The sequence below is a fragment of the Bufo gargarizans genome, chromosome 5 (genome assembly GCF_014858855.1).
Source record: "Bufo gargarizans isolate SCDJY-AF-19 chromosome 5, ASM1485885v1, whole genome shotgun sequence".
Taxonomy (NCBI): Eukaryota; Metazoa; Chordata; class Amphibia; order Anura; family Bufonidae; genus Bufo; species Bufo gargarizans.
The window spans coordinates 151,385,709-151,411,231 of NC_058084.1; the positions used below are offsets into that span (position 1 = coordinate 151,385,709).

The 25,523-nt window shown below is 43.5% G+C and overlaps 1 protein-coding gene across 1 annotated transcript in view; it reads left to right on the forward strand.

The window, feature by feature from the left end:
- Positions 1-25,523, forward strand: part of CEP192 (centrosomal protein 192) — a 175,616-nt gene that overhangs the window by 131,152 nt on the left and 18,941 nt on the right. The window contains 10 exon segments of the mRNA XM_044292847.1: positions 4,449-4,567; positions 6,970-7,079; positions 8,004-8,145; positions 10,288-10,436; positions 18,495-18,618; positions 18,699-18,804; positions 18,959-19,157; positions 19,695-19,774; positions 21,126-21,221; positions 21,318-21,437. Coding sequence (XP_044148782.1) covers positions 4,449-4,567; positions 6,970-7,079; positions 8,004-8,145; positions 10,288-10,436; positions 18,495-18,618; positions 18,699-18,804; positions 18,959-19,157; positions 19,695-19,774; positions 21,126-21,221; positions 21,318-21,437 — 1,245 coding nt within the window.

Sequence of the window (25,523 nt, forward strand, 5' to 3'; positions counted from 1 at the left end):
CTCAGTCATGTCCACTCTGACTGTGCGGCACGAAAATGGGCCCGTGTCCTGCCCCGGACATGTGACGACCTCTCTTACCGTAGTTTCCCACTCCGCCCTCTGGGCCGTTTGGTTGATAATCCTCCACCTGCGTGGACCAGTGGAGGACCTCTGACAGTTCCCAACCCACCCTCAGGGGAAGCTTGGTTGATTCTTTTCCACCGGTGCAATGCAGTTGAGGACCGCTGCAATTACCAATCCACCCTCCGGGGTCATTGGTCATAATTCTCCACCTGTTCAATACAGCGGAGAGCCTCTGGAACTCCCATTCCACCCTCCGGGGTCGTTTGGTTGATAATTCTCCACCTGTTCAATACAGTGGAGAGCCTCCGTAATTCCCAATTCACCCTCCGGGGTCGTTTGGTTGATAATTCTCCACCGGCTCAATACAGTGGAGAACCTCTGGATTCCCATTCCACCCTCCGGGGTCGTTTGGTTGGTAGTTCTCCACCTGTTCAATACAGCGGAGAGCCTCCGCAATTCCCAATCCACCCTCCGGGGTTGTTTGGTTGATAATTCTCCGCCTGCTCAATACAGCGGAGAACCTCTGGAATTCCCATGCCACCCTCCGGGGTCGTTTGGTTGATAACTCTCCACCTTCGCAACTCACAGGAGGACAGCTGAAGTATTCCCGTAATTCTCCACCTGCGCAATTCAGTTAAGGATCTCTGCGGGATCCCAATCCGTCCTTCGGGGCCGTTTGGTCGATATTCATCTACCTGAGCCATACTGTGGAGAACCTCTGGAATTCCCAATCCACCCCATGGGGTCGTTTGGTTGATAATTCCCCACCTGCGCGATTCCAGTGGGGGAAAAAACCTGGAAATTCCCAATCCACCCTCTAGGGTTGTTGGGTTGATAATTCTCCGCAGGTTCCCTTTGTATACAGGACCTCTGTTCCCAATCCACCCCCAGGTAGTTTGGTTGATAAGCCCCAACTGCGCAGTCCGCGACTGCTAGGGGCGATTTTCTAATGCGTATACCTGCTCGCAAGCGGACCACAGCAGGTCGTCTTCTCCTCGATATCTCCACTCACCCTTCCTTCCTCCCAGGGTCACGCTCAGGTGCACCCTCTCTCACGGGAGTGGGTCCGCCCAAGGGAGGGGGGGTGAGGAGAATCACTGATTCGGGCCTTGACGTGAATCCGAATCAATCTCCTTAGGTTGCGTCTACGGTGGCCAGCAGCACTCGTCGTGGGCATTACCCCCTTCCTTAGCCGGTGTAATTGCACTACTACGATCCGGTTTTCACCTTTATACTTTGTCCCCTGCCATAGGTGGACTAGGTACAATAACACTATTTTCAGTGCATTCCCCCTTCTGTAGGTGGCGGAATTGTACCTCCACTGGGTTCTGTACCTGCCGTATTCATTAGCTCCTTCCATTGGTGGAGTGTTTCCATTCTCACTGGTTACAAGGGGTACTGTATCCATTACCTCCTTTCTCGGGTGCTAATTGCTCTCCCATAAGGTACAGGATTGCCATATGCACTAGTTTTCACCGTGGGTATTAACCCCCCTTCCTGGTGGGGTGTCTGCCTGTGGCGCCAGTTTGGATACGGTCCGGCTGTCGCACTATCCTTCCTTAGGCGGAGTGTTGCGCGTCATTGTGCTTACTACTTGCCTTACTCTCTTTCGCTAGTGATCACTAGCGGGGGGGGAGTATCTGTACATCTTCAGATTCTGCAATTCAACTGCGCCACGGCTCTAGGTGCCTGCGCTTATTTCATTGGGGGCGTGGCGACAGTCGGTACTTGACGGTGCTCGGTACGCTTACTCTAGTACTATATGAGTTCCGCCAGTACATACGGTGGCTATTCCTCATTGTGTTCCTTTGGAGCTGGGTTTGGGCAGGATTATAACTCCTGCCCAAAACCACTTGTGTCCTGGAGACTCCCATCTCTATGGGTTTCCATTGTCCCAGTCAGTAACGGTATTGTCCGCATCAGTAGTGGTGCGTACACCATTGCACATATATGGTTTACGTGCCAACAGGGCCAAGTGTTACACTGACTCCTTACTCTCTTCCACCATTCCTGATGTGGGAAGTGTTTGGGTTGGCACTCTGGTTTAGTTTTGCAGCCTGTTCAGCCTGTGCGGGTACTAGCGTTCGCAGTCGCTACAGTGGGGCATTCTAACAGGTAGGGGTTCTACCCTGACGCTTGCTGGGCAGTTGTTCCTGTTCAGCGCCCTTCCCGGGTGGAGCGTTTTAAAGTTAGCTCTCCTTCCCTGGGGCTGTATGGTACCGTGGCTTCTACCGGATTCCTCTACGGTATGGGGGTCCTGTGGTAGCCATTGCGTAATCTGGCTCCTCCTGTACGGCTCCTTCGTCAGTTGACGGATTCTTCTGTCTCCGTATTCGGTGGCGTACGCTGCATAGGCTCCTCTTTTGGCGGAGTATGGCATCCCTGCTTTCATCCGGTGGCTACTTCTGTATACTGCTGGTCTCGGATGGGAAACGGGCTTCCCCCTTCCCCCTTTCTCTTTCCGTTCTTCCTTCTCTGGCTCGGGGTTCACGGCCATTCCGCAAACCTTGGTGGTTCCTCTGTTGCTACTCCCCCTCATCTATGTGATGCAGGGTTTTTGGTTCTGTGTTTTTTTCTTTTTCTTTCGGTCTCGTTCTGGACCGACTGTTGGCCTGTGACGTTCCTGTATTCCTCCTTCTACAGGTGACTCCTACCGTTGGTCCTGGGCGCGCTACCGGTGTGTACCACTACCTCTCGATACTTGACTGGTGTCGGCATGTCTGTCCGATGTAGTCATGACTTTTCGCTGCGCATTCCGTGACTAGACTATGAGACTCCCCACGCCAGGATGTGCGGGGGGTGCTGTCGCGTCTGTTGATGGAGTTTGGTTCCTGGAACGGGACACCCCTTCTCTTCTTCCTCCTTGAGGCAGAAGTTTTTCTCTCTAATCTTGGTTTGGTTGTTTGCTTCCGTCGAACAGTTTTGCTACACGGTCGCTAACGGAGTTCTTCCATCAATGGTTCTCATATCGTCACTACCTTTGACTATCCAATGTATTGATTCCTGGCTTGCGGTTGGACATGCCTCATTCAGGCAGCTTCTCGGTCTCCCGTCAAACCTGGTCGGCTCGGGGGGACATTGGTGGACCACTTCCGTTTCCGTGGAGCGCTTCTCCTTAGCAGGGGTGGATCGGGTTTTTTTTTGCTTGGGCTTTGGTTCTTGGCTGGATAGGTTCGACACTGTGTGGCCTTCCAGCGTCCTCTGACCCACCCGGGGTCCTCAATTCCTTCCTACAGGGAATAGCCGTACGGTTCCTCCATGCCGTCCTCCTTTTACCGCCTGGGATCAGACCTTGGTCTTTTTAGCACTCCGGAATTCTCCCCTTGAACCTGTCCTGGTTCTGCCAGGGGTAGGAGCTTCCCTGGGGCCGTTCTTCCTTTCTCCCGACGGTGGTCTCTGATTTTCATCTCAATGAAGAATCTGGCCTTCCATCACTACGTACCTCCCCTTCCCACCCTAAGGAACAGGAGTTGGGTCATTTGGCCTTGTCAGGGCTCTGACTGTTTGTCAGCCTCCAGTTCCTTCCGGCGTCCGTGCTCGCCTTGGTTTTGTCTTCCGGAGGGTCCTCGCATAACATTGGCGGCCTCCAGGGTGTTAATTGCACGTCTGCATTTTTTATTTTTTTTTGAACTTCTGTCCCCGGGGCAAGGTTCCACCCTTCAGTGTTGCGGCTCCTTTCACCAGAGGGGTTAGCGCTCTTGGGCTCGGATGGTTCAAGGTTCAGCCGTGCAGTAGTGCGGGGCGGCTACTGCCCTCCTCCGCTCATTCACAATTATTTGTCAGGTGCATACTTATGCATCGGCGGGCACCGCCTCTGGAAGCTTGGTCTTGCAGGCAGCAGTTCTCTGTTGCCTGCAGGGGCGCTGGCTCCATGGGTCTGTGTTTCTTTCCCCCCCCTTGCGGACTGCTCTTGGACGTCCCAAGGTCTCTGTGTCCCCCAATGAATATGGGCGAGAAAAGGAGATTTTTGTATAACTTACCAGTAAAATCTCTTTCTCGCTCTTCATTGGGGGACACAGCACCCACCCAGTATTATTGTTTGGTCACGGTTGTGGCAGTTGATGGTTTGAGCCCGTTGGGTCTTTTGCCATGGTTGGTGTTCCGTGTTTTTTCTTAGCTTGCTTCTCCTACTGCTTCTCACAAACTGAAGCTCTCTCTCCAGGCTGGAGGGGGTATAGCTGCCAGGGGAGGAGCTAACAGCTTTATCTAGTGTCAACGCCTCCTAGAGGACATAGCTATACCCAAGGTCTCTGTGTCCCCCAATGAAGAGCGAGAAAGAGATTTTACTGGTAAGTTATACAAAAATCTCCTTTTTTCTCCCCTTCACTGTTAGCTATGATTTTCATAATTTTCAGATCGCAATTTTGTTTTGTTTTTTGGCATAGATGGTTACCATTACTTACAATGGTGCAGACCTAGAGGAGGGTCTCCAATCTAGCACGCCGCTTTTATGCACCGTATGTTTTTTCTGTGGTGATGAAGTCTCCAGGCAGCAGTTTCGCAGGTAAGGTTTTTATAATATAGCAGGATATTTCTACAATATGTACAGTGCTACCCATAATTATTCAAACCTCTGGCAAATTTTTACTTATTTTTTTTCGACCAGCAAGTAATTATTCGACTGGAAATGACATAGGTGTCTCCCAAAAGATAATAAGACGATGTACAAGCTTTTATTTACATTTGAGCAAAAAGTGTCCAGTCAAAAATTATTCATACCCTTCTCAATAATCAATAGAAAAGCCTTTATTGGCTATTACAGCAATCAAACGCTTCCTATAATTGCAGACCAGCTTTTTGCAGGTCTCAACAGGTATTTTTGCCCATTAATCTTTAGCAATGAGCTCCAACTCTTTCAGGTTCTGGGGTCTTCTTGCCATCACCCTGATCTTTAGCTCCCTCCACAGATTCTCAATTGGATTCAAGTCTGGACTCTGGCTCGGCCACTCCAAAACGTTAATGTTGTTGTCTGCTAACCATTTCTTCACCACTTGGGCTGTGTGTTTTGGGTCATTGTCCTGCTGAAATGTCCACTGGTGCCCAAGGCCAAGTTTCTCTGCAGCCTGCTTGATGTTGTCGTTGAGAATCCTTATGTATTGCTCTTTTTTCATGGGGCCGTTTACTGTGATTAGGTTCCCTGGTCCATTGGCTGAAAAACACCCCCAAAGCATTAGGTTCCCACCACCATGTTTGACAGTGGGGATGGTGTTCTTTGGGTTGAAGGCTTCTCCTTTTTTTTTTTATGCCAAATGAAGAAAACATCATTGTGACCAAACAATTCAATTTTAGTTTCATCTGACCATAACACAGAAGACCAGAAGTCGTCTTCTTTGTCCACATGAGCTTTTGCAAAGGCCAAGGGAGCTTTTGTGTGCCTTATCTGGAGAATGGCGTCCTCCTTGGTCTGCATTGTGCAGTGTCCATTGGATTGTCTGCCTTGAGACATTGCCACCAGCAGAGCCCAGATTCACCAGGATGGCCTTGTTGGTGATCCTTGGATTCTTTTTCATCTCTCTAACTATCCCCCTGGCCAGCACAGGTGTCGCCTTTTGGCTTCCGACCACATCCTCTGAGATTTTCCACAGTGCGGAACATCTTGTATTTTTTGCTCAAATGTAAATACAAGCTGAGAAATGTTTTTCCCCCCACAATAATGCCTCTTGTACATCGTCTTATTATCTTTTGGGAGACACCTATGTCATTTCCCGTCAAAAAATTACTTGATGGTTGAATAAAAGTAACTGAGTCAAAATGTGCCTGTGGTATCAATAATTATGGGCCGCACTGTATGTAAAATTTGTTACAGGGCCTGACTAACAGTAATGTCTCATAAATACTAAGTGTTATGTGACAAAGTGCCCATTGTGCAACTACAACCTCAGAACATCTTTCTTCCTCTAACGTGCCCTGATTCAACATAAACACACTGAATATGAAAGGGGTTGTCTAGAGGACGACATTCATGTATTAGGTCTATGGTTACATGGTCATCTAAAGGGGTTGTCTGACCTCTGGATAGGTCATCAGTATCTGTTCAGTGGGGGGCCAACACCCGGAACCCCGCCAATCGACTGCTGGCGAATGGACTGGCGCTCTCAGTAGTGCAGTGGCCTTCTCACAGCTTTGTCTAGGCCAGTGATGAGCAAACTGCGGCTCTCCAGCTGTTGTAAAACTACAAATCTCATCATGCCCTGCTGATAGCTGTAGGCAGACTGGGCATACTGGGAGTTGTAGTTTTACAACAGCTGGAGAGCCGCAGTATGCCCATCCCTGGCCTAGGCCATTTGACACCACGTTCGGGTCACATGGCTTTGGCACAGCTCAGCACCATTGAAGTGAATGGGGCTGAGTTGTGATATTAAGCACAGCTGCTATACAATGTACAGCGCTGGGCTCTGTGATGTGAGAGAAAGCCGTGGCACCACTGCAAGTGCCAGTGCCTACTCAAACAGCTGATTAGCGGGGTCCCGGGTGTTGGATCCTCTCCGATCAGAAACTGATGACCTATCCAGAGAATAAAGAAAAGAGAAAAAAGTATATATAGTAAAATCCCTTTAACAGCGTATGGCTATCTGTAACTTTAACCCCTTGATAACAGCTGATCACCACAGGCTATAGCTGCCAGACCTGACCTGCGCTAATGAGCTGATTGCCATAGACTCTTCAATAACAGAGGAATTCTTTCTAGTAGGGTTTCCTGGTTTTACTCCCACATCACACACATTTTCATTACAATGTATTCATCAACTTGGGTGTTATTTTCAAATGCATCATAAAATAATTGGTATATTCTGTATCGTATACAAGCAATAACTTTACTGCATGATCTAGAGCAGTTGAGGTTGATCAATTGTTAATAGTATTCCAGTACCCTGTTCCTTTTAACACCAGTTAATTTTACAACAGATCACTGCAGTACAAGCCGGAGTCTGTCCAAAAATACATGGCAGAGAATACAAAGTTAAAAAATGTAAGATTTGATGAGGAGTTTCGCGGTGAGCATCTTGTGTCTGAAGGTAAGGCAAATGTTTTCTGTGTAACAGAAATATTGATACAGCTAGTTTTTGTATTTCTAGCCCCCTCCTCCCCCAACTTACCATGGCTATGTGCAGTCCGTGAAATTCTTTACGTTCGACGGCCACATTTCCCGAACCAACAGGGGTTCATGTGAGCCGAACCTACTGCATCTTGGTGATCTAGGGTGCTGAGCGTTCCAACCCTACTGTGGTTCATGTGTCTGGGCTGGAACTTGGTTCATGATGAAGTGAGTTTGGCTGACTTGGGCCATCTTGGAAATGTGGCTGTCTCACAGACCACACACACACATCCCTATAAATGTAGCCTTATACAAAACATGCGTCTGCCACCATGAGGACCCATATTCATCCTGATTTTGTAGCTTTTGGTAAAGGAGACACAAAGCCATGTTTTATACCTTTTTTGGGAAATTTTTCATCCAAAACCTTATTTGACCACCTGTTTTAACGGTGCAGTGGCCTTGCTGGAGTACTGCAGCTCTGCCCCCATTCATCTGACCTGTGGGGGTGACAGAGCCTCACTGATCTGATATTGATGACATGTCCAGAAGGTAAGTGATCAATATGTAAAAACTGGGCATCAACTTTATAGGGGTTTTCCCTGGAGAGACCTTGGGTACTTGCATGCCATCGGTCTGATCTCTCTAGCCCCATCATGACCAGCCATGCAGCCCCCATGGAGAAAGCTGTGCAGAGAAGACAACGGTTTGACACCTGCCGATTGGACATTGTCGTATTCTTGTGTGCAATCAGTCTCTAGAGGCAGCCACTTTAATTTCAACCCCGAAATATTGATTCATCTTTGCAATGAGTAATCATGTATTATCAACTTTGTTTGTATTTGTATCTGTGTAGATGGGGAATGTTGAAGCAGATTCTGAGTCTTGTATTTTTTTTCTTTAGTGTATGATCTGCCTCAGAGACCAAATGATGTTCAGCATTTCTATGGGGCGATGCACAAGGTTACACTTTCTGTTTTTGGAAGTGCTTCAGAAGAGAATAATGGGGCATCTTTACAGCCATGTTTAAATATTAATTTGGCCAGGTAATGCAGAATATCACTTTCAATAACTAAGCTTACCAACTGTTATTTCAACAGGAACTAAAGCTGCATTGTGTGAACATTGCCTAAATCTGCATTTATTTTTATGGTAATTAATGGACAAAGAGTAAATACCAAGCCGTGTTTGGCAGCCACCCTGCAGGTCTACAACTTAATTATTGTTATTAGCATTGTTGTTGTTAATATCCATTTTTTTTATGCAGTATTCTCTGGAATCATACCCCCTATCTGGTGTTCATTGTACCAGCATTATCTCAGACCTCTGTGCTAGATTCTCATAGAACATTGGTCAGAAAAAAATTATTATACATTGTGGCAAGTGAGGTAGGTAGGGTGGGCTCATAACAGATGGACAGTGCCATCGTGGATACAGCACAAAATGGCTTGCCTATTTAAAGGGGTTGTCCAACAAATTAATCAAAATATTGCACAAAGTAAAGTTAATCACATCAGCGTTCCGCTTTTCCATTCTCCTGCTCCGTTATAGGAGTAGAACGGAAAGGACTGATTCGGCACATAACTGAGCCAAACGTCCTGCATGCACAACTTTTGTCTCCGCTTCAAAATTCTTCCTCTGAACTATAGTCTATGGGTCCGTAGGCACAGTTTGGCTCAATTATGTGCCAAATCTGCCTTTGCGATTCTCCTGCTGCTATAACCGAGCAGGAGAACGGAAAGGCTGAACGCTGATGTCAACTCGGCCTTATATATGTTTCAGAAATTTTTACACTACCTATCTACCAGAGTGAACTTTCATTAAAAAAATAATTTTAAAAGTTTGCAGTTCTTAAAGGGGTTGTCTGGATTCATTTGATTCTTCGATGCTCTCCTTTGCCCTGTGCTGAATCGAGCAGGGAAAAGGTGTTTTTCTGGCGTTTCGGTGATGTCACTGGCACTGATGGGCGGGCTTTAGCGCTGTCCTAGCCTGTTAAACAGCTAGGGCAGCAGTAAAGCCTTCCTATCAGAACTGGTGACGTCGCCGAACACACTGCTGGGCTGAAGTCTCCGGCAGGCAGTTTGTTATTGTAAGTAAAAGATCCCTTGCCCTGCGCGATCCAGCTTGAAATGCTCCGATGCGAACATCAGGGGGGCTGTCTGGGGGAAATTATGGTTGTCTGGGCTCTGAATCCAGATAACCCCTTTTTAAATGTGTCTAAATCCTAACTAAGCCGGAAGCCATGCCCACTTTTACAAACCGACTTGCTTGGACAAATGACAAATCTTTGGTGTAAATGGCTAATGTGTCCCACAACAAATTTGGGAGTAAAATGCTCCAAAAAGGGGCACACGTTCATTAACTAATGTGGGCCTGAGAGCAGGCATTTTTTATTTTTATTTTTTTTAGATATACATGCAGTAGGTGTAGTTATCGCTTAATCTTAATAAAAAAAAAAAAGATGGAGTAGGGCCAACACCTTCTAAATCAGACTCTAGACTCTTCTCTTTCCAGCAATACCATAATATGTTTTGGGGGTCTTAAAGGCGTTCTTTTGTAATAATGAAATTTTACCATGTGCTTGCAGCCTGCCCTACTAAACTAAGGATTCATACTTAACTGCTCCCCGCCACTCCAGTCCTCTGCTGCCACTGGAGTCTCCATCTTCTTGTCCCCACAGTGTTTTTTCCAGTGCTGCATGGTCAAGATCACTTGCTCGGCTGCAGCCAATGACTGGTTTCAGCAGTGTCGTGGTCGCAAGCAGTATGTCACTCTGAAGCCAGTAATTGGCTGCAGCAGAGCATGTGACCATGCACTGGAAGAAAACCATGTAGGGACTGGAATTCCCGCCTAATGGCGCTGGCTGCTGGCATTTGGTAAAATGGCATTATTACCAGAGAAACCATTTTAAAGAGTATTTCCCAGAGGTCTGGCAGCTTTCCAAGCAATGTGATGTAAATTTTTCTGTGGTTATGCTTAGTATTGCAGCTCAGCCCCATTCACTTTAATGGGGCTGAGCTACGCCTAGGCCATTTGACTAATGTGACGTCAGATGGCCTAGGAAGAGGCCTCGACAAGAGGATAGGTCATCAAGATAAATTGCTGGATAACCCCTTTAAGTACAACTTACCACAGAATGTTTTATGTAATTGTATTTAACCTTTTTTCCTTTGTTTTCATAAATGTAGCCCTAGCAATACATCACTAGATGTATTACCTGTCAAAGGCCCACAAGGACCGCTGTTACCGAACTCTGTCTCGTCTCAAAATACCATTCCTGAGCAACGTTCATGGACTGTCCAGCCAGAGGTCCTTGTGCTGAGAGCCCCAACTGTTGGTATGTGTCATTTCTCAATGTATGTTAGTTCCCTTTCTATAGGGTTGGGGGGGATACAAGTGATACCTTATTGATTAGCATTCATTAATGCCTATTGTGGGTACCCCTGTCAGTGCTATAATGGATATGTAGTATCTGTAAACAAAGGCTTCTTATTCCCATAGTACCTGTTTTTATATAGATGTTTTTGGTCATACAAAACGAAGCAAATGAAAATACAAAAACTAACCGTTGCACCGCCATCTGTGCCTGAAATACACCTAAATGATCCCCTTTATCGCATGTATTCCCATACAGTAAAGTATATATTCACAAGGGATGCACTTTGTCTACTAAGCAATTTGAAATACAACATGAATGTGTCTAGTATTAGGAGGACCATCTACCACTACTCGTCAGTCTTCTTCCCTAAAGGAGTAATGACAAGACCTCCGATATGTCCTCATAACTTAAGATATCAAACTGGATATACCAATCTGTTTGTTTTTTTTCTCAGATATCCCTACACTTTTTTGGCATCTTTCCTTTTATGATATACAAACGGTTTCAACCAGATTAACTGAATAACCTGAGTAATAAACTCTTGTACTGTCGGTGGCTCAGGAGCAATCCTATTTAAAAAAAATTAAAAATTTTGGGCCTGGTAAATAAGAGGGAGAATAGATAGCCAATGCTCCACTGTCACAGGGAGCTCAGTTATACATCCTAATGTGCATATTAATGGAGAAGAGTCTAATTTCAGATAAAACACTTCATCCAAAAGATTCATACCGTCTGAGTCTGGGACAATTCCACATTAAGGTCGCTTTCACACGAGTGAGTTGTACACTCCGGACTTGGAGTGCGAGTATAAGACTGCTCCCGTCCTGCTAGCACTGCTGGGGTCACATAGAATTATATTGATTTATGATATTGTGTAACCCTTAGAGGTCTGGAATGTATTGGATAACACTGACAGCATTATGCCAGTGTTATTTAATATATTCCAGAACTGTAAGGGTTACATAGCATCATAAATGAATATAATGCTATATGTGACCCCGGCAGCACTAGAAGTTCAAGACGTGAGTGTACAACTCGTTAATGTGAAAGCTGCCTAAGTGGATTAAACCTGCCTGTGACGCCCCACATTTATGTCTCAAGTCATCGAGTCTATAACCCATCTTGTACGTCACCACTGGCATTTTATACACCCTATTTAAAAGATACAGTTGTGAAACTGTGACGCTCACTAACTACCTGCAATGACAGGAATATTCTGCAGCATACTTGCTCCTCCGTTGGGTCCGTAATGTCCTCCTTCCATTTGTCTTAGCCTTAGATTATGCTTTTTAAACTGCCTTCATTACACTTTTCTAATGTAAAGAGATTATTCCTCCTGTACGCCCATGAGTGGCAGGGAGTTCCACTATGGGATGACTAGCTGCATGATCGGCGTGTGTATGAATAGCATGCCTCAGTTGCAGATATTGATAGAAGTAAGTCCGCAGTAAATTAAATTCTTGCTTTAATTGCAGGAATATTAAAAAAAAAACTCGGCATACAACTGTTTGATACCAGTAATACATTGACACTCCCAAATTGGAGATTTTGGTTCAGTTTTTTTAACTCTGGATATATAAGATCAGGCCATATAGGGACGATGTCTGTGTAGCCAGTAGTGCTAGTAAAGCAGTATTCCTAACTTTCTACCTTACTTTATGCTGGGTCATTAGAATGGGGTATGTGTGTGTCTGTGTATGTGTATATATATATATGTGTGTGTGTGTGTGTGTGTGTGTATATATATATATATATATATATATATATATATATATATATATATATATACACACATACACACATACACACATACACACATACACACATACACACATACACACATACACACATACACATACACAGAGACACACAGAGACACACACAGACACAGAGACACACAGACACACACACACAGACACACACACACACAGACACACACACACAGACACACACACACACACAGACACACACACACACAGACACACACACACACACAGACACACGCCAAGGCAGCACTCAAATATCAGTGACAAAAAGGGTATTTTATTCACCCATGTGGTAACAGCAACGTTTCAGCTCCCTCCATGGAGCCTTTGTCAAGCATGCTGCCTTGGCCTTTTTTGCACATATCTAACAGGACCAGGTCCGTGGTCTGCTTCAAGGAATTGCACCAGCTTTGCAGTTTTTGTCTGCTATTGGCAGCTCGGACACGGACCCATCCAAGTGCAGACTCAGTGTGCTGTCCACATCCATTGCTCCGTTCCATGGTCCACAAAAAAATATAACCTGTCCTATTCTTGTCTGCGCTTTGCAGACAAGAATAGGCAGTTATATTAAAGGCTGTCCGTGCCGTTCCGCAAATTGCGGAACGCACACGGACGCTATCCGTGTTTTGGGGATCCGCGGACCGCAAAACGCACAATGGTCGTGTGAGTGTAGCCTATGTCTGAAAGGTCCCCTCCTCCAAGGCAGAAAGAAGACTGGTATTAAGGACAAGATGCTGCACAATTCTCCCAGACACCTTATCTCCCTCTCCAACATCTGAGATGTTGCATCTGGGCAGCTAAATAATATATCCAAGGGTTTGGTTCCGTGATTCCCTGATGTGTTTTAGGCCTCTGCAGCGTCTCCACTTTCATACTTGGGATTCCCTTTTTCCCCCAAAAAAACCTCTAAAAATATCATTTACCTTTTGAAAGAACCTAAGCGGGACCCACACCGGAGCATTCTGTAGCACATAGAGTAGTTGGGGCATCAGAATCATTTTAATGAGGTTGGTCCAACCAACCAGTGTAACGGGAAGTCTAGACCAGTCATGCACTTTACACTGAAATTTGACCAATAGAGGTTGCAGATTTAGGGCATCAAAATCCTGAATCCCCAAATACTACAAAGATGTGAAATCGTATAGTATGATCAGCAGTTTGATCAGGGGAACAAGCCGATGGTAATAAGACCGACTTTGTCCAGTTAATGACTCAGCCAAATAGTTTGCCAAAGGCATCTTTTATGGACATAGCATAGGGAGTCTGTAGTGCCTGTCTTAATGTAGAATTTTTTTAACTAAAGAGGGTTGTGCATTGGTATAATAATGACCTGTCCTAGGTCATCGCTATCAGATCAGCGAGGGTCTGACTCCTGGCACCTCCACCGATCCGCTGTATGAAGAGGTCCCTTCGGTTTAACTGCACACAGTGTCTCTTGTAGCGGCAGTGCAGCCACAACTGCTCATCCCAGTAAATGGGACAAACAGTTGTAATAAGGCTTGTTTCACAGCAGCATTATTTGTCCGGTCGCCCCTCTGCATATTTGCCGGGTTGCTGCCGGATCTCAGCCAGCCCCATTATAGCGAATGGGGCCAGATGGAATTCCGGCAGTGCACAGTTGTGCCCAGCAGGGATGAATCCAATGGGCTGTTCCTGGCCGAAACGGCCTGCTGAATCTTCTTCACGCATATGTGAAACAAGCCTTACAGTGTACTACCGCTACGAGGGAGATACCAAAGGCAGAGCCACTTCTCTGTCCTTCAAGAACATGTTGTTTGTGATGGTATCTGATCTGTAGGTAGCCTGTTACAGCAGGAGGACCTGAGCAGACCGATAGTTTTGTGGGATGGGACTCTGTATAATTTGTATTTTATTCATACAAATCCCTGCGCTTTCTATACTTTTAGGAGTCCAGTGGACTGTACTATTCAGTGACTGACAGCTTTCCCTGTCAGTGTGTATAGACAGTTGGCTGGCAGTAACTGATAGAACCGCCCACTGGACTCCTAAACATAGAGGAGTATGGATAAGCGAACTAGGTTTTGAAGTTCGTGTTTAGCCTGAATCTCGTTATGGAATCCATTACCACAGAACCAGAATTCAAGGCTTCCGTGGTGCATTCCGTCATAGAATTCCTTTATGTTCCGTGGTAACGGAATTCAGGCTAATCCTGAACTTCAAAATGTGAAGTTCGCTCATCCCTATAGAGAAGGGATTTAAATGAACAAAATGCAAGTTGTATGGTTTTGTGGGAAATTATTACTGTTCAGTATTTAAATCCACCCAGCTCCCTGCACCTTTCTTCACACAAGTCAATTGATAAGTTTGAACATATTTATTGAAAGTCTCATAATCCAGATTTGTACAGTGCCTTGCAAAAGTATTCACCCCACCCCCACCCCTTGACTTTTGTTAGGAAGCCCATAAAAATCTCTGGTGCAACCAATTACCTTCAGAAGTCACATAATTAGTGAAATGATGTCCACCTGTGTGCAAGCTAAGTGTCACATGATCTGTCATTACATATATACACACCTTTTTTGAAATGCCAAAGAGGCTGCAGCACCTAAGCAAGAGGCATCACTAACCAAACACTGCCATAACGACCAAGGAACTCTCCAAACAAGTAAGGGACAATGTTGTTGAGAAGTACAAGTCAGGGTTAGGTTATAAAAAATAAAAAGAAATATCCAACTCTTTCATGCCCGGGAGCACCATCAAATCTATCATAACCAAATGGAAAGAACATGGCACACCAGCAAACCTGCCAAGAGACGGCCGCCCACCAAAACTCACGGATCGGGCAAGGAGGGCCTCAATTAGACATGGCACAGAGACCTAAGGTAACCCTGGAGGAGCTGCAGAGTTCCACAGCAGAGACTGGAGTATCTGTACATAGGACGACAATAAGCCATGCGCTCCATAGAGTTGGACTTTATGGCAGAGTTGCCAGAATAAAGCAATTACTTTCAGCTAAAACCAAAAAGGCACGTTGTAAGTTTGCGAAAAGGCATGTGGGAGACTCCCAAAATGTATGGAGGAAGGTCCTCTGGTCTGATGAGACAAAAATTTAACTTTTCACACATCAAAGAAAAAGCTATGTCTGGTGCAAACCCAACACATCACATCACCCAAAGAACACCATCCCCACAGTGAAACATGGTGGTGCACAATCATGCTGTGGGGATGTTCAGCAGTCGGGGCTGGGAAACTGGTCAGCAGAGTGCTAGGTTGTTTCCAAAAGACGTTGCTGTGCTACTCTCCTGTTTCCTCGGGGGGAGCCCTGGTTCTTCTAGATCCTTCCTCAGGCTCTCTAGTGCACTCTTGGTCAACTCTTTATTTTCGCGCAGGACATCTGGTCCTGTCCCTTCTCCTCTAGTGCTTAATTTTTTTCCCACCTTGGGTGGAGCTGGGTTTGTTCCTTGTTTCCCTGGCACCTGTCCTTGGGATCCTGATGGTCTCCCATTATTATTTTTTTCTTTGGAACAGTTTCATTCTAGGGTCTCTCCTGGTCCTGTTGGGTCACATGGTTCCTCTGCACCTGTGCACCCTTTTTTTTTTTTTTTGCATGGTATTTCACTCCCACCGGACTGCTTTTGGACATCCCATGGTACTGTGTTCCCTAATGCCATTAACGAGAAAATTTGATTTTTGTACTTACCATAAAATCCGTTTCTCGTTCAATGCATTGGGGGACACAGATCCCACCCTCGGTCTTTTTTTTTTTCTCATTCTCCCTGACTGCGGTTCTCTTTTCCTTTCGCGGTCCAGGACATGTTCTAAGCTTTTGTTCGCTCTCCTACTGCTATTGGTACAAACTGAATAGCCTAGTGCTGTGGAGAGGGTATAGCCCACTTGGGCGGAGCCAACCTTTTTTGATATCTAGTGGAAGCTGGGTGTATACCCATGGTACTGTGTCCCCCAATGCATTGAAAAAGAAACTGATTTAATGGTAAGTACAAAAATCAAAATTATCGGTTATTTGTTCCAATTTGTGGTTTGCTTCACAATAAAAAATAAAAATAAAAAAAATTGTTGTGGGCATGTTCTGTAAATTAAATGATGCAAATCCTCAAACAATCCATGTTAATTCTAGGTTGTGAGGCACCAAAATAAAAAAAAGACAAGGGGGTGAATACTTTTGCAAGGCACTGTATTAACCACTTGCTTATGTCATGGCGGTAAGTTATCTGTAATCTGGCGTATGAAAGCGTTGGATTACATTGCGATCTGCCAGTACTGCAGATCACTGTGACAGCGCTGTCATTGGACAGCTGCGGACACAATAAGTATGTCTGAGACCAGCCATTGTAGCACCCTGCTACAATGATCCATTGCAGTATAAAGTGAAGGAGCCAGTAGGGAGTGCTCTTTGTGCGAGAGCGCCCCTTACAGGCTGGAAACTTAATTGTGAGCCTGCAGTCGGTGAATTAACCATTTCCTGTCCTTACTAGGGGTAGTTCACCTTTTTGTATTTAAAAAAAAATTAATAAAGTAAAAGTGAAAAAGTATCTCTATGGTTAGTATTAGTAGTATAGCTGATGACATACACATTTTACCCCCTTTTTCATTCATAAAAAAGTTGTAGCAATAGTATAGCAGATTTTCTGAGTAAAATATACCATTTTGGGGTTTTTTTGCTACAAAAAAAAGGGGTAACTGTAGGTATATTTAATATAGCAGGGGGGTTTTTCTGCGTAAAATATATAAATGCATTGATAATTTTTTTTAATAAACAAAATGTAAAAAAAAAAGCTTAAAATATCCAAATGATAGATGAATACTAGGGATGAGCAAATTTCATATTTTGAAGTTCGGGTTGTGGTATATGCTGAATTGTGTTATGGATTCTGTTACCACAAACAATTACGCAATTCCATGACGGAATGCATAATGGAATTAGAGGTCCGTCCAACTTCTATTATGACGGAATGCCTCTAAAGGCATTCCATCATGGAATTGTGTTGTGGTCAATGGTAACGGAATCCATAACGCAATTCAGTAAATACCACAATATCAACCCGCACAATTCGCTCATCCCTAATGAATACCTTAGCAGGACAACATAAGTCACTTTGAAGGGGCTTGTGTTATCTATGTACAACATATGTACTGGCAGTACGGTGCCGTAGAACCAGCAATAGAAAAATAGGCCAAAAATGCACTCCAGTCCTTTGTATGTTGCCTGGGCCCACTGCAAGACTTCACATTACACAAATGGCATCCATTTTCCCAGTATAAACATACAGTAATGGTTTTATAAATGTTTGTCTAAATCTTTCGTAACATTCTCCCCCCACCCTAATTCTGTGTGTGTATGTATGTAATATAGTATATATATATATATATATATATATATATATATATATATATATATATATATATATATATATATATATATATATATATATATATATATATATATAATCAAAAAAGTTCGCAACTTTTTTTTTGCTGTCTTCCGTCCTGAATCAAGGAGGGACCCTACATCCTATACAGCTTTCAAGGGAGTGCTGCCACAGTTTTCTTATATATTTTTAAAAAAATATTGTCTGTAATCCAATGGCACAACAGAAAAGTTTTTGGTGTCCCATAAATATCAAATACCGGTACATGTAGGATGGCTCAGAAATTAGTCATTTGCAGTTTGATTAGGCCATTGTTAAAACCAAAAAACTGTCCTGGTGAGGAAGGGGGGTATACACTCAACCAATGAAGCTGTTAAGTCTGTGGGCCAGATATATCATGACTCTGACAGCTCACTCCACTTTCACATATGGCTAAAGTCAGTTTTAGCCAAGTCAGATTTATGATCGGCCCTTTAAGACTGTAATAAATGTGGTTTGACGGTAGCAGTTTATCCGTCAGTAAGCAGCTTTACAAAAGTCGCACATCTTTACGAAAAAGTCGCACGTCTATACGAAAAAGTTGCATGTTCTATTAAAAAGTCTCATAAGATAAGCATGGTCCTCACTGGAGTGAAATTGCGCAATTTTTTGTGACTTTTTTGCAACTTTTTAAATGGTCCCAATTGTAAATCTGTCTAGAGATTAATTTACATAAGAAAACACGCCCACTTTCAGAAAACTGGCGAGCATAGTGCAGAGCAGAAAAAAGTCGCAAATTTTTGCGCAGTTTTAGTGATTGCTCAAAAATTTGCGACTTTTTCACTCCATTATTCTGACTTGAGCTAATGATAAATCTGGCCCTGTGTGTTTTTGTAAACGCAGATTGCTTTTTTTTTTTTCAGGTGGTTTGGCAGCAACAGGCCATATAAAAATTGTGAATAATGCACCAAAATCATTACAGTTTGATGTGTCTTGGCCTGCTCATTGTCTCACTATCTCACCACAACAAGGAAATGTCGAGCCTCGGTAAGTCACACTAATATGTTTTTACATTTTTTATGACTCTACTAGGGCTATTGATGCATTTAATTTTTTTTTTTTTTTAGGGGTCATACAGTTATTGTAGTGAGTCCAAATCCCTTGCTGTCCACAAAACAGATCATGCTTCCATGGAATGGCCAGATCTATGTTCAGTCTGACATTGGCCAAAAGGTACTTCATAATATGTAGAAATCTTTGGTGCTTTAAAAAATTCTCCCTATTATGCTGTAGTATTAAACCAAACTGCAGCAGCCATGTTGTCTATGGTCTCACTGTTTCTGAGACTGATTATTATTTTCAGTCCTGTTTTTTTATTTTGCCACAGATTGTGAAAGTTCAGATAACTAGCGAGGGCTTCTCAGTTATGTCTCCAAATGGAGTACCAAAGTCATCGTTTCTGTTACCGTCCAGTCTGGAGACACCAGTTCACGCAGCGAAACCTCTCTCTAAATCTCCCTCATCCAAAATTGAACTTAGGAATCGTACTGTAGTGTTTCCTAGAACTGTTGCAGGTGGAAGCTCAGGTAACTTTCTTTTCTCAGTTATTCTATGCTCACGTTATTTCTGTGTGGGGGATGTCACATGTAGTGCTCAGAGCGAATATGGTTTTAGACTTTAATCCAATGCAGCCATTTAACCCCTACACGACCACCGCTGTACATGTACAGTTGAAGTTGTTAAAAATGTTGCAGAAGCCATAGCCAGGCTATAAGCTGTGCGCTGCGATTGGCCAGCGCTGCAGCAAGGGACACGCCTCATACAAAAAATCAGTCCAGTACAACAGAGGGAGCTGCAGACACCGGAACCTATACCGGGTGAACGGAGCGGCGCCCAGACATACTAGTAAGTGTAGGGGGACCCCTGGGCGCCGCTCTGCCCACTGACATAGATAGTTTTTAGTTTTTACACTAGTGAAAGGTCCTCTTTAAGAATAAGTGTTGATCTTGAGCACATGTTATGATTAACGCTTCCTGCATCCCACATTTATTGATGACTTGGTTAACTGAATTATTCCAGATTCTATACAGGTATCTTACTTTTACTCATCTCTCCCCCCTTAGAGACACTTTTGGACATTGAAAACCCAAGTGATGAAGATATTAAATGGCTTCTTTCCTCTTTTGCTCCACCATATGTTAAGGTATGATTTTATTTATTTATCTTCAGTTGAAAGAAGTTGGATTTTTTTAGATTTTTTTCATAGAGTGCTGTGAAGTGCTATCTGCATTGAGCTGCTTGACAGCTGCTCCCTCTGCTTTGGGTAACAGCTGGAGTGGTCTGGATGCTACACCAGTCACTTGGAGGGGCAGAGAGCACTTCATACAGTGGATACGCCTTCTGGGCTCATTAAGAAACTGTGCCTGGTGACATTGAACTTCGGTTTCTCCGTCCTGCAGAATAAACTACTACAAATATTTCAGAACCCACCTCTTTATGACCTCTACCTAGTGCAGTCAGGTTTGCACGATCAAAACTGCTGAGACTCCCTTTTTTGGATACTCACATTCTCCCATGTAACCCCACGATTCATGAGAAAACTGATTTTTAGGTTGGCTTTCTCATATTTTTAATTATTATATTATGTACTGATCCATTCAGATAATGCAACCGTCTGCATCCGCTCAGACCGGATCCATTTGTATATCTTAAACATGGCCAAGACGGGTCCGTCTTGAACACCATTGAAAGTCAATGGTGGATGGATCCGTTTTCTATTGTGCCAGTGAAAACAGATCCATCCCCATTGACTTACATTGTGTCAGAACGGATCCGTTTGGCTCAGTTTCATCAGACGTTTTGGTGCCCGCCTCCAAAGCGGAATGGAGACTGATCGGAGGCAAACTGAGTTCTGAGCGGATCCTTTTCCATTCAGAATGCATTAGAATGCAAACTGATCCGTTTTGGACCAATTGTGAGAGCCCTGAATGGATCTCGCAAACAGAAAGCCAAAACGCCAGTGTAAAAAGTAGCCTTGTACATTTAAATTCCTGCTCATTCAGGGCTTTGAAGTCAATTGGGGCGGTCCTACCAGTGATGGTTATATCTGTATACACAGTCATAGAGGGAAGCCTGTCAATCACTGATAGGACCGCCCCCTGGACTCCAAAGCCAAGAATAAGCAGACATTTAAATGTGTAAATTGTAAGTTTCACTGAATCTTTTCCTATAAATCTATGCATTAGTCTGCTCAGTTCCTCCTGCTCTATAACCTAGTGCCCAGATTACACTGCATTTTCATAGTGACCGATTCCCTTTTAAAGAGGTTATGCCATGATTAATGTAAAAAAAAATTGAAATAAAATATAGCACAGGCAATCTCTTTCTAACAAAGCTAGAACCAGCCCTGTAGCTCACACAGATCCAGATATATCCAATTGCTTTGTTAGGTAAACTGTTGACAGTTTTTCGTGTGACAACCCCTTTAATTCAGTGTAAGGATTTTAGTGTGTATCTTGTACATTATGACCTTTGTTGATGGTCCCTCCTTCCAGGCTCTTGACGAGAGTGGAGACGTATATCGTGCAACTTATACAGCTTTTAGATGCGCTCGTGTTTCTGGAGTTCTTGCTGCTGATGAGAAACTAAAAGTATGTCACTTAATCTTATGCATCTTCTTTATGTTTAAAAATACTTTGATATTGCTTTTGTGTTTAATTGGTTACTCTTTTTTTTTTTTTTTTTAGGTGCCAGTTACCTTTTTCCCTAGAGACAAAGGTGATTATACTCAGTGTTGGGACCTTGAATGTCATCCAGTTTCCAAGCCACATTTAAAGTATAAAGTGAGGTTCCAGCTCTGTGGAGAAGTAAGCACGTTTGTGAATTATGTGGGTCCCTAGCAATATTCAACATGAGACGGAGGGGGAAAAAAATAAAACCTTTTTTGAACACCAGGGCTAAGAACGAGCTATCAGATTCCTGGAGTACAGTAATAGGCAAACACGTTCAGGTTACCGTACTCTATAACAAATGGTCTCGGCATCATATTTTCACTGTTTTAACTGCTCGGTAATCAATTTTTATTTTTTATTTATTTATTTTATTATTTTTTTGCCTTTGACCTGTGCAGAGGTCAGAAGGAAGTTTAAGCTTTGACAATTGCCTAATATCAATGGTGGCTTATGTTTATCTACATGTAGGTGTTATCTGTCATTATAATCCTGCCTGTGCTCATAGTAAGATGACTGCTGAAAAGCTATCTATACTGAACAAAAGGTGACGCCCACTATTTATTTTTGTGGTCAGTGAAAAAAAAACTCCTGGATTTTATTTTATTTTTTTTGTTTTTTTTTTTTAGTTTTTTTTTTTTAGTTTTTTTATGTCGATGGTGACATGGAAAATTCTTTAACCTCCCATCCGCACGTTGACTATAAACGTCCGGGTGGTGGTTCTCTATTTCTGAATGGACGTTCCAGAACATCCGTTCAGAAACTATTAGCGTGCAGCTGCTGATCGGTTTGCACGCTGTCAGTGATAGCAGGGCAACCCAGAGAGAAGGCAGGGACAGTGCCCAGGTGTCCCTGCCTTCTGGATCGCTGCATACACAGCGCTTGCCAAGCGCTGTGTATGCAGAGCAGGAAGCGCTATGCGCTTCCTGTTCTGGCCCGGCGGTCATGTGATCGCCGGGACCAGAGAGTGCAGCCCTGCACTGAGGCTGTACAGCACTGTAGACATATGAGGAATGTTAAGTAATAAATATTTTATGAGGTATGACTTTGTTTTAAAAGCATTGAAATTTATTGCGAATTTTTCAAAATTTTTGGTAAATTTGGGATTTTTTTCATAAATAAAGGTGAAATTTATTGACTCAAATTTATGACGATCATGAAGTACAATGTGTCACGAGAAGACAGTCTCTGACTTGGATAAGTAAAGGCGTTCCAAAGTTTTTACCACATAAAGTGAGATATATGTCAGTTTTGCTTAATTAGGCCTGGTCAGGAAGGGGGCAAATGGCCCAGATGGGAAGTGGTTAAAAATGTTTAACATAAAAAAATAGGTGATTTCTGAGAACACATTCCCTTTTTAAGATCATTTTTTATAAAAAAGGATATTTGTTAAATTTAGCTTAACCATTTAACAATGACCTGTTTCTACAGCAGCCAGTAAGAGGCATTATTTAGTAGAGCCATTTTTACAGCACTCTAGTATTAACCCCTTCCCGCAGTTTTACTTGAGGGAATGCGGTCTCTTGCTGCATCTCCATGTGCATGTGTGTGATCTGATCCTGCAGGTGCAGGAGCTGCGCCCGCCCGATCAGCAGCAGGGGAAGTCGGCCGGCCTAAGAATCAGAGACTGCTGTGTAATGGGTTCTCTCCTAGGCGTAGTCCGTGCAATTATTATTAATTATTATTAACTATAGCCTGGGGAATCTACCCTCCTTCCTCCTTACAAACTAATTTCTATACAACCAATTAGAAGCATTTATTAAAGCAACTAATCAGAATTACAGGGTGAGCCACAGAAAAGTAGCCTGCCTCCGGGATTCCTACAAATCAAACTGCCTAATGGTAAATCTGTCTTGGTTGTCCATAGCAACCAATCAGAAATCGGCTTTCCTTTTTTCAGAGCCCTGTTAGCTGAGCTCTGATTGGTTGCTGTGGGCTACGAAGACTGATTCATTATTCACTTTGATAAAAGTAGCCCATTGTGTCAGAAAGATGGTGTCGCACATCAGTTCTACTTTGCGTGAGAATCACAGCAGGTTCTATATTCTGCGATTGACCACCACATTCTCCATGAGTTAAGAGGGATTCTGTCACAAAGTTTTGGCCTATAGAGCTGCGGACATGCACGGCTAGATCGCCGCTAGCATGTCCGCAATATATCTGTCATATAGGGCTGTGTGCTTTTATTGTCTTTAAAAAAGGATTTTATAGATATGTAAATTAGTGTTGTATGTGTCCAAGGGGCTATACTAACCTTCCTCGAGGCCAGCACCGCGTATGTCCTCCGAATAGATTGCCGTAATCTCGCGATGCGCAGTTATTTCCCTGAGGCTGATGCCAGTACAGGGAAGGAACACTATACCGGCACTGCGCATGCGCGATCTCACGCATCGCGAGATTACGGCAATCTATTCGGATGATATAGGCGATGCTGGGCTCCTTCACAGGAGGGCACGGCTGGGCTCCAGGAAGGTTAGTACAGCCCCTTGGACACATACAAAACTAATTTACATATCTATAAAATCCTTTTTTAAAGACATTAAAAGCACACAGCCCTATATGACAGATATATTGCGGACATGCTAGCGGCAATCTAGCCGTGCATGTCCGCAGCTCTATAGCCCAAAACTTCGTGACAGAATCCCTTTAATTTATAACAGTGTCCGCTAACAATCTTCCTACCCTGGGTGAAGTCAAGGAGAACATCACAAACACCATCTGCAGCATCACAAGCAGTATCAGCCAGCATAATCCGACATGCCCAAAGATGCATAGACCTGACCACTATTTCTTGGTGATTTGTGGGTAATTTAAAAAAAATAATCCACTTGCTCGTTCATCCTGTCTAAGCTTCAGCAAATCGAGCTTCGTAGGTCCGAAGTCAATTCGTACAAAAACTTAGTTTTTAATGCCATTTCCGTACAGCCAAACTTCGTCTTGGCGGAAGTAGCGCAAGACTTCGGTGAATTACTGCTGTATTCATATCTGCGTATTTAAAAACATTTTAAAATAGAAATCCAAAATCTGGTTTGGTACCGGCTGGTACCTCATACCTTTTGAATGAATCTGCTTCGGATTTATGAGCCAAAGCTCGATTCCCTGAATCCTAATCTTGTCATACTATCTCTGGAGGCGGGCTACTTTTTCATGGGTTAACCTGTATAATGGAAATTACATCTGGACTTTACGTACAAGTGCATAATTCAAAAAGCCTCTTTTCTACGTTTCATAATGTCTTGCTAGTTTAGTAGTTCCCTGTTTTGAAAATACAGCGGAATCAAAGTTTCTTATAAATGATACTTGCAAAACAGATGTAAAGAAAACAGACTATATTTATTCAAAGATATATGAAGGAAGAAGACAAAATGGGTGCCTTTAGCACAGCTGTTTTCTTTTACACCCCAATATGGTAGCCATGAAAAATACAGATTGCCCGGCGAATGAGCCCTCACACAGCTCCACTGATAGGTCCATAAATATTGGGACATGGACACCATTCTAATATTTTTGGCTCTATACACCACCACAATGGATTTGAAATGAAACAAACAAGATGTGCTTTAACAAGCAGGAACTGAAGACAGTTGCAGTAGAGGACTGGCAGAGCATCACCAGGGATGAAACCCAGCGTCTGGTGATGTCTATGCGTTCCAGACTTCAGGCTGTATTTCACTCCGAAGGATTCGCAACCAAGTATTAAAAAGTGAAAGTTTGATTTATGATTATTCTGTCCAATTACTTTTGGTCCTTTAACAAGTGGGAGGCACATATGCAAACTGTTGTAATTCCTACACCGTTCACCTGATTTTGGATGTAAATACCCTCAAATTAAAGCTGACAGTCTGCAGTTAAAGCACATCTTGTTTGTTTCATTTCAAATCCATTGTGGTGGTGTATAGAGCCAAAAATTTTACAATTGTCGATGTCCCAATATTTATGGACCTGGCTGTAAATATAAAGAAGTTATTGGGGTCAGAATATGGTGATGCAAAGAAATATATTTCCCAGCTTTCCACTACATCTTATGCAATGTATTTTTGTGCCGTTAGAAAGTACAATCCCTCATACTTCTATGTAAACGGAAAAATAAGTTATGGGCCCAGAAAGGAAGGAGCGAAAAATGAAAATGCAAAAATGGGAAATTGCTGCATCAGGGAGAGATTAAAAAGATACAAAATCACCAAATAACCATTTAACCAGCACAGATACGATTTCTAAAATATG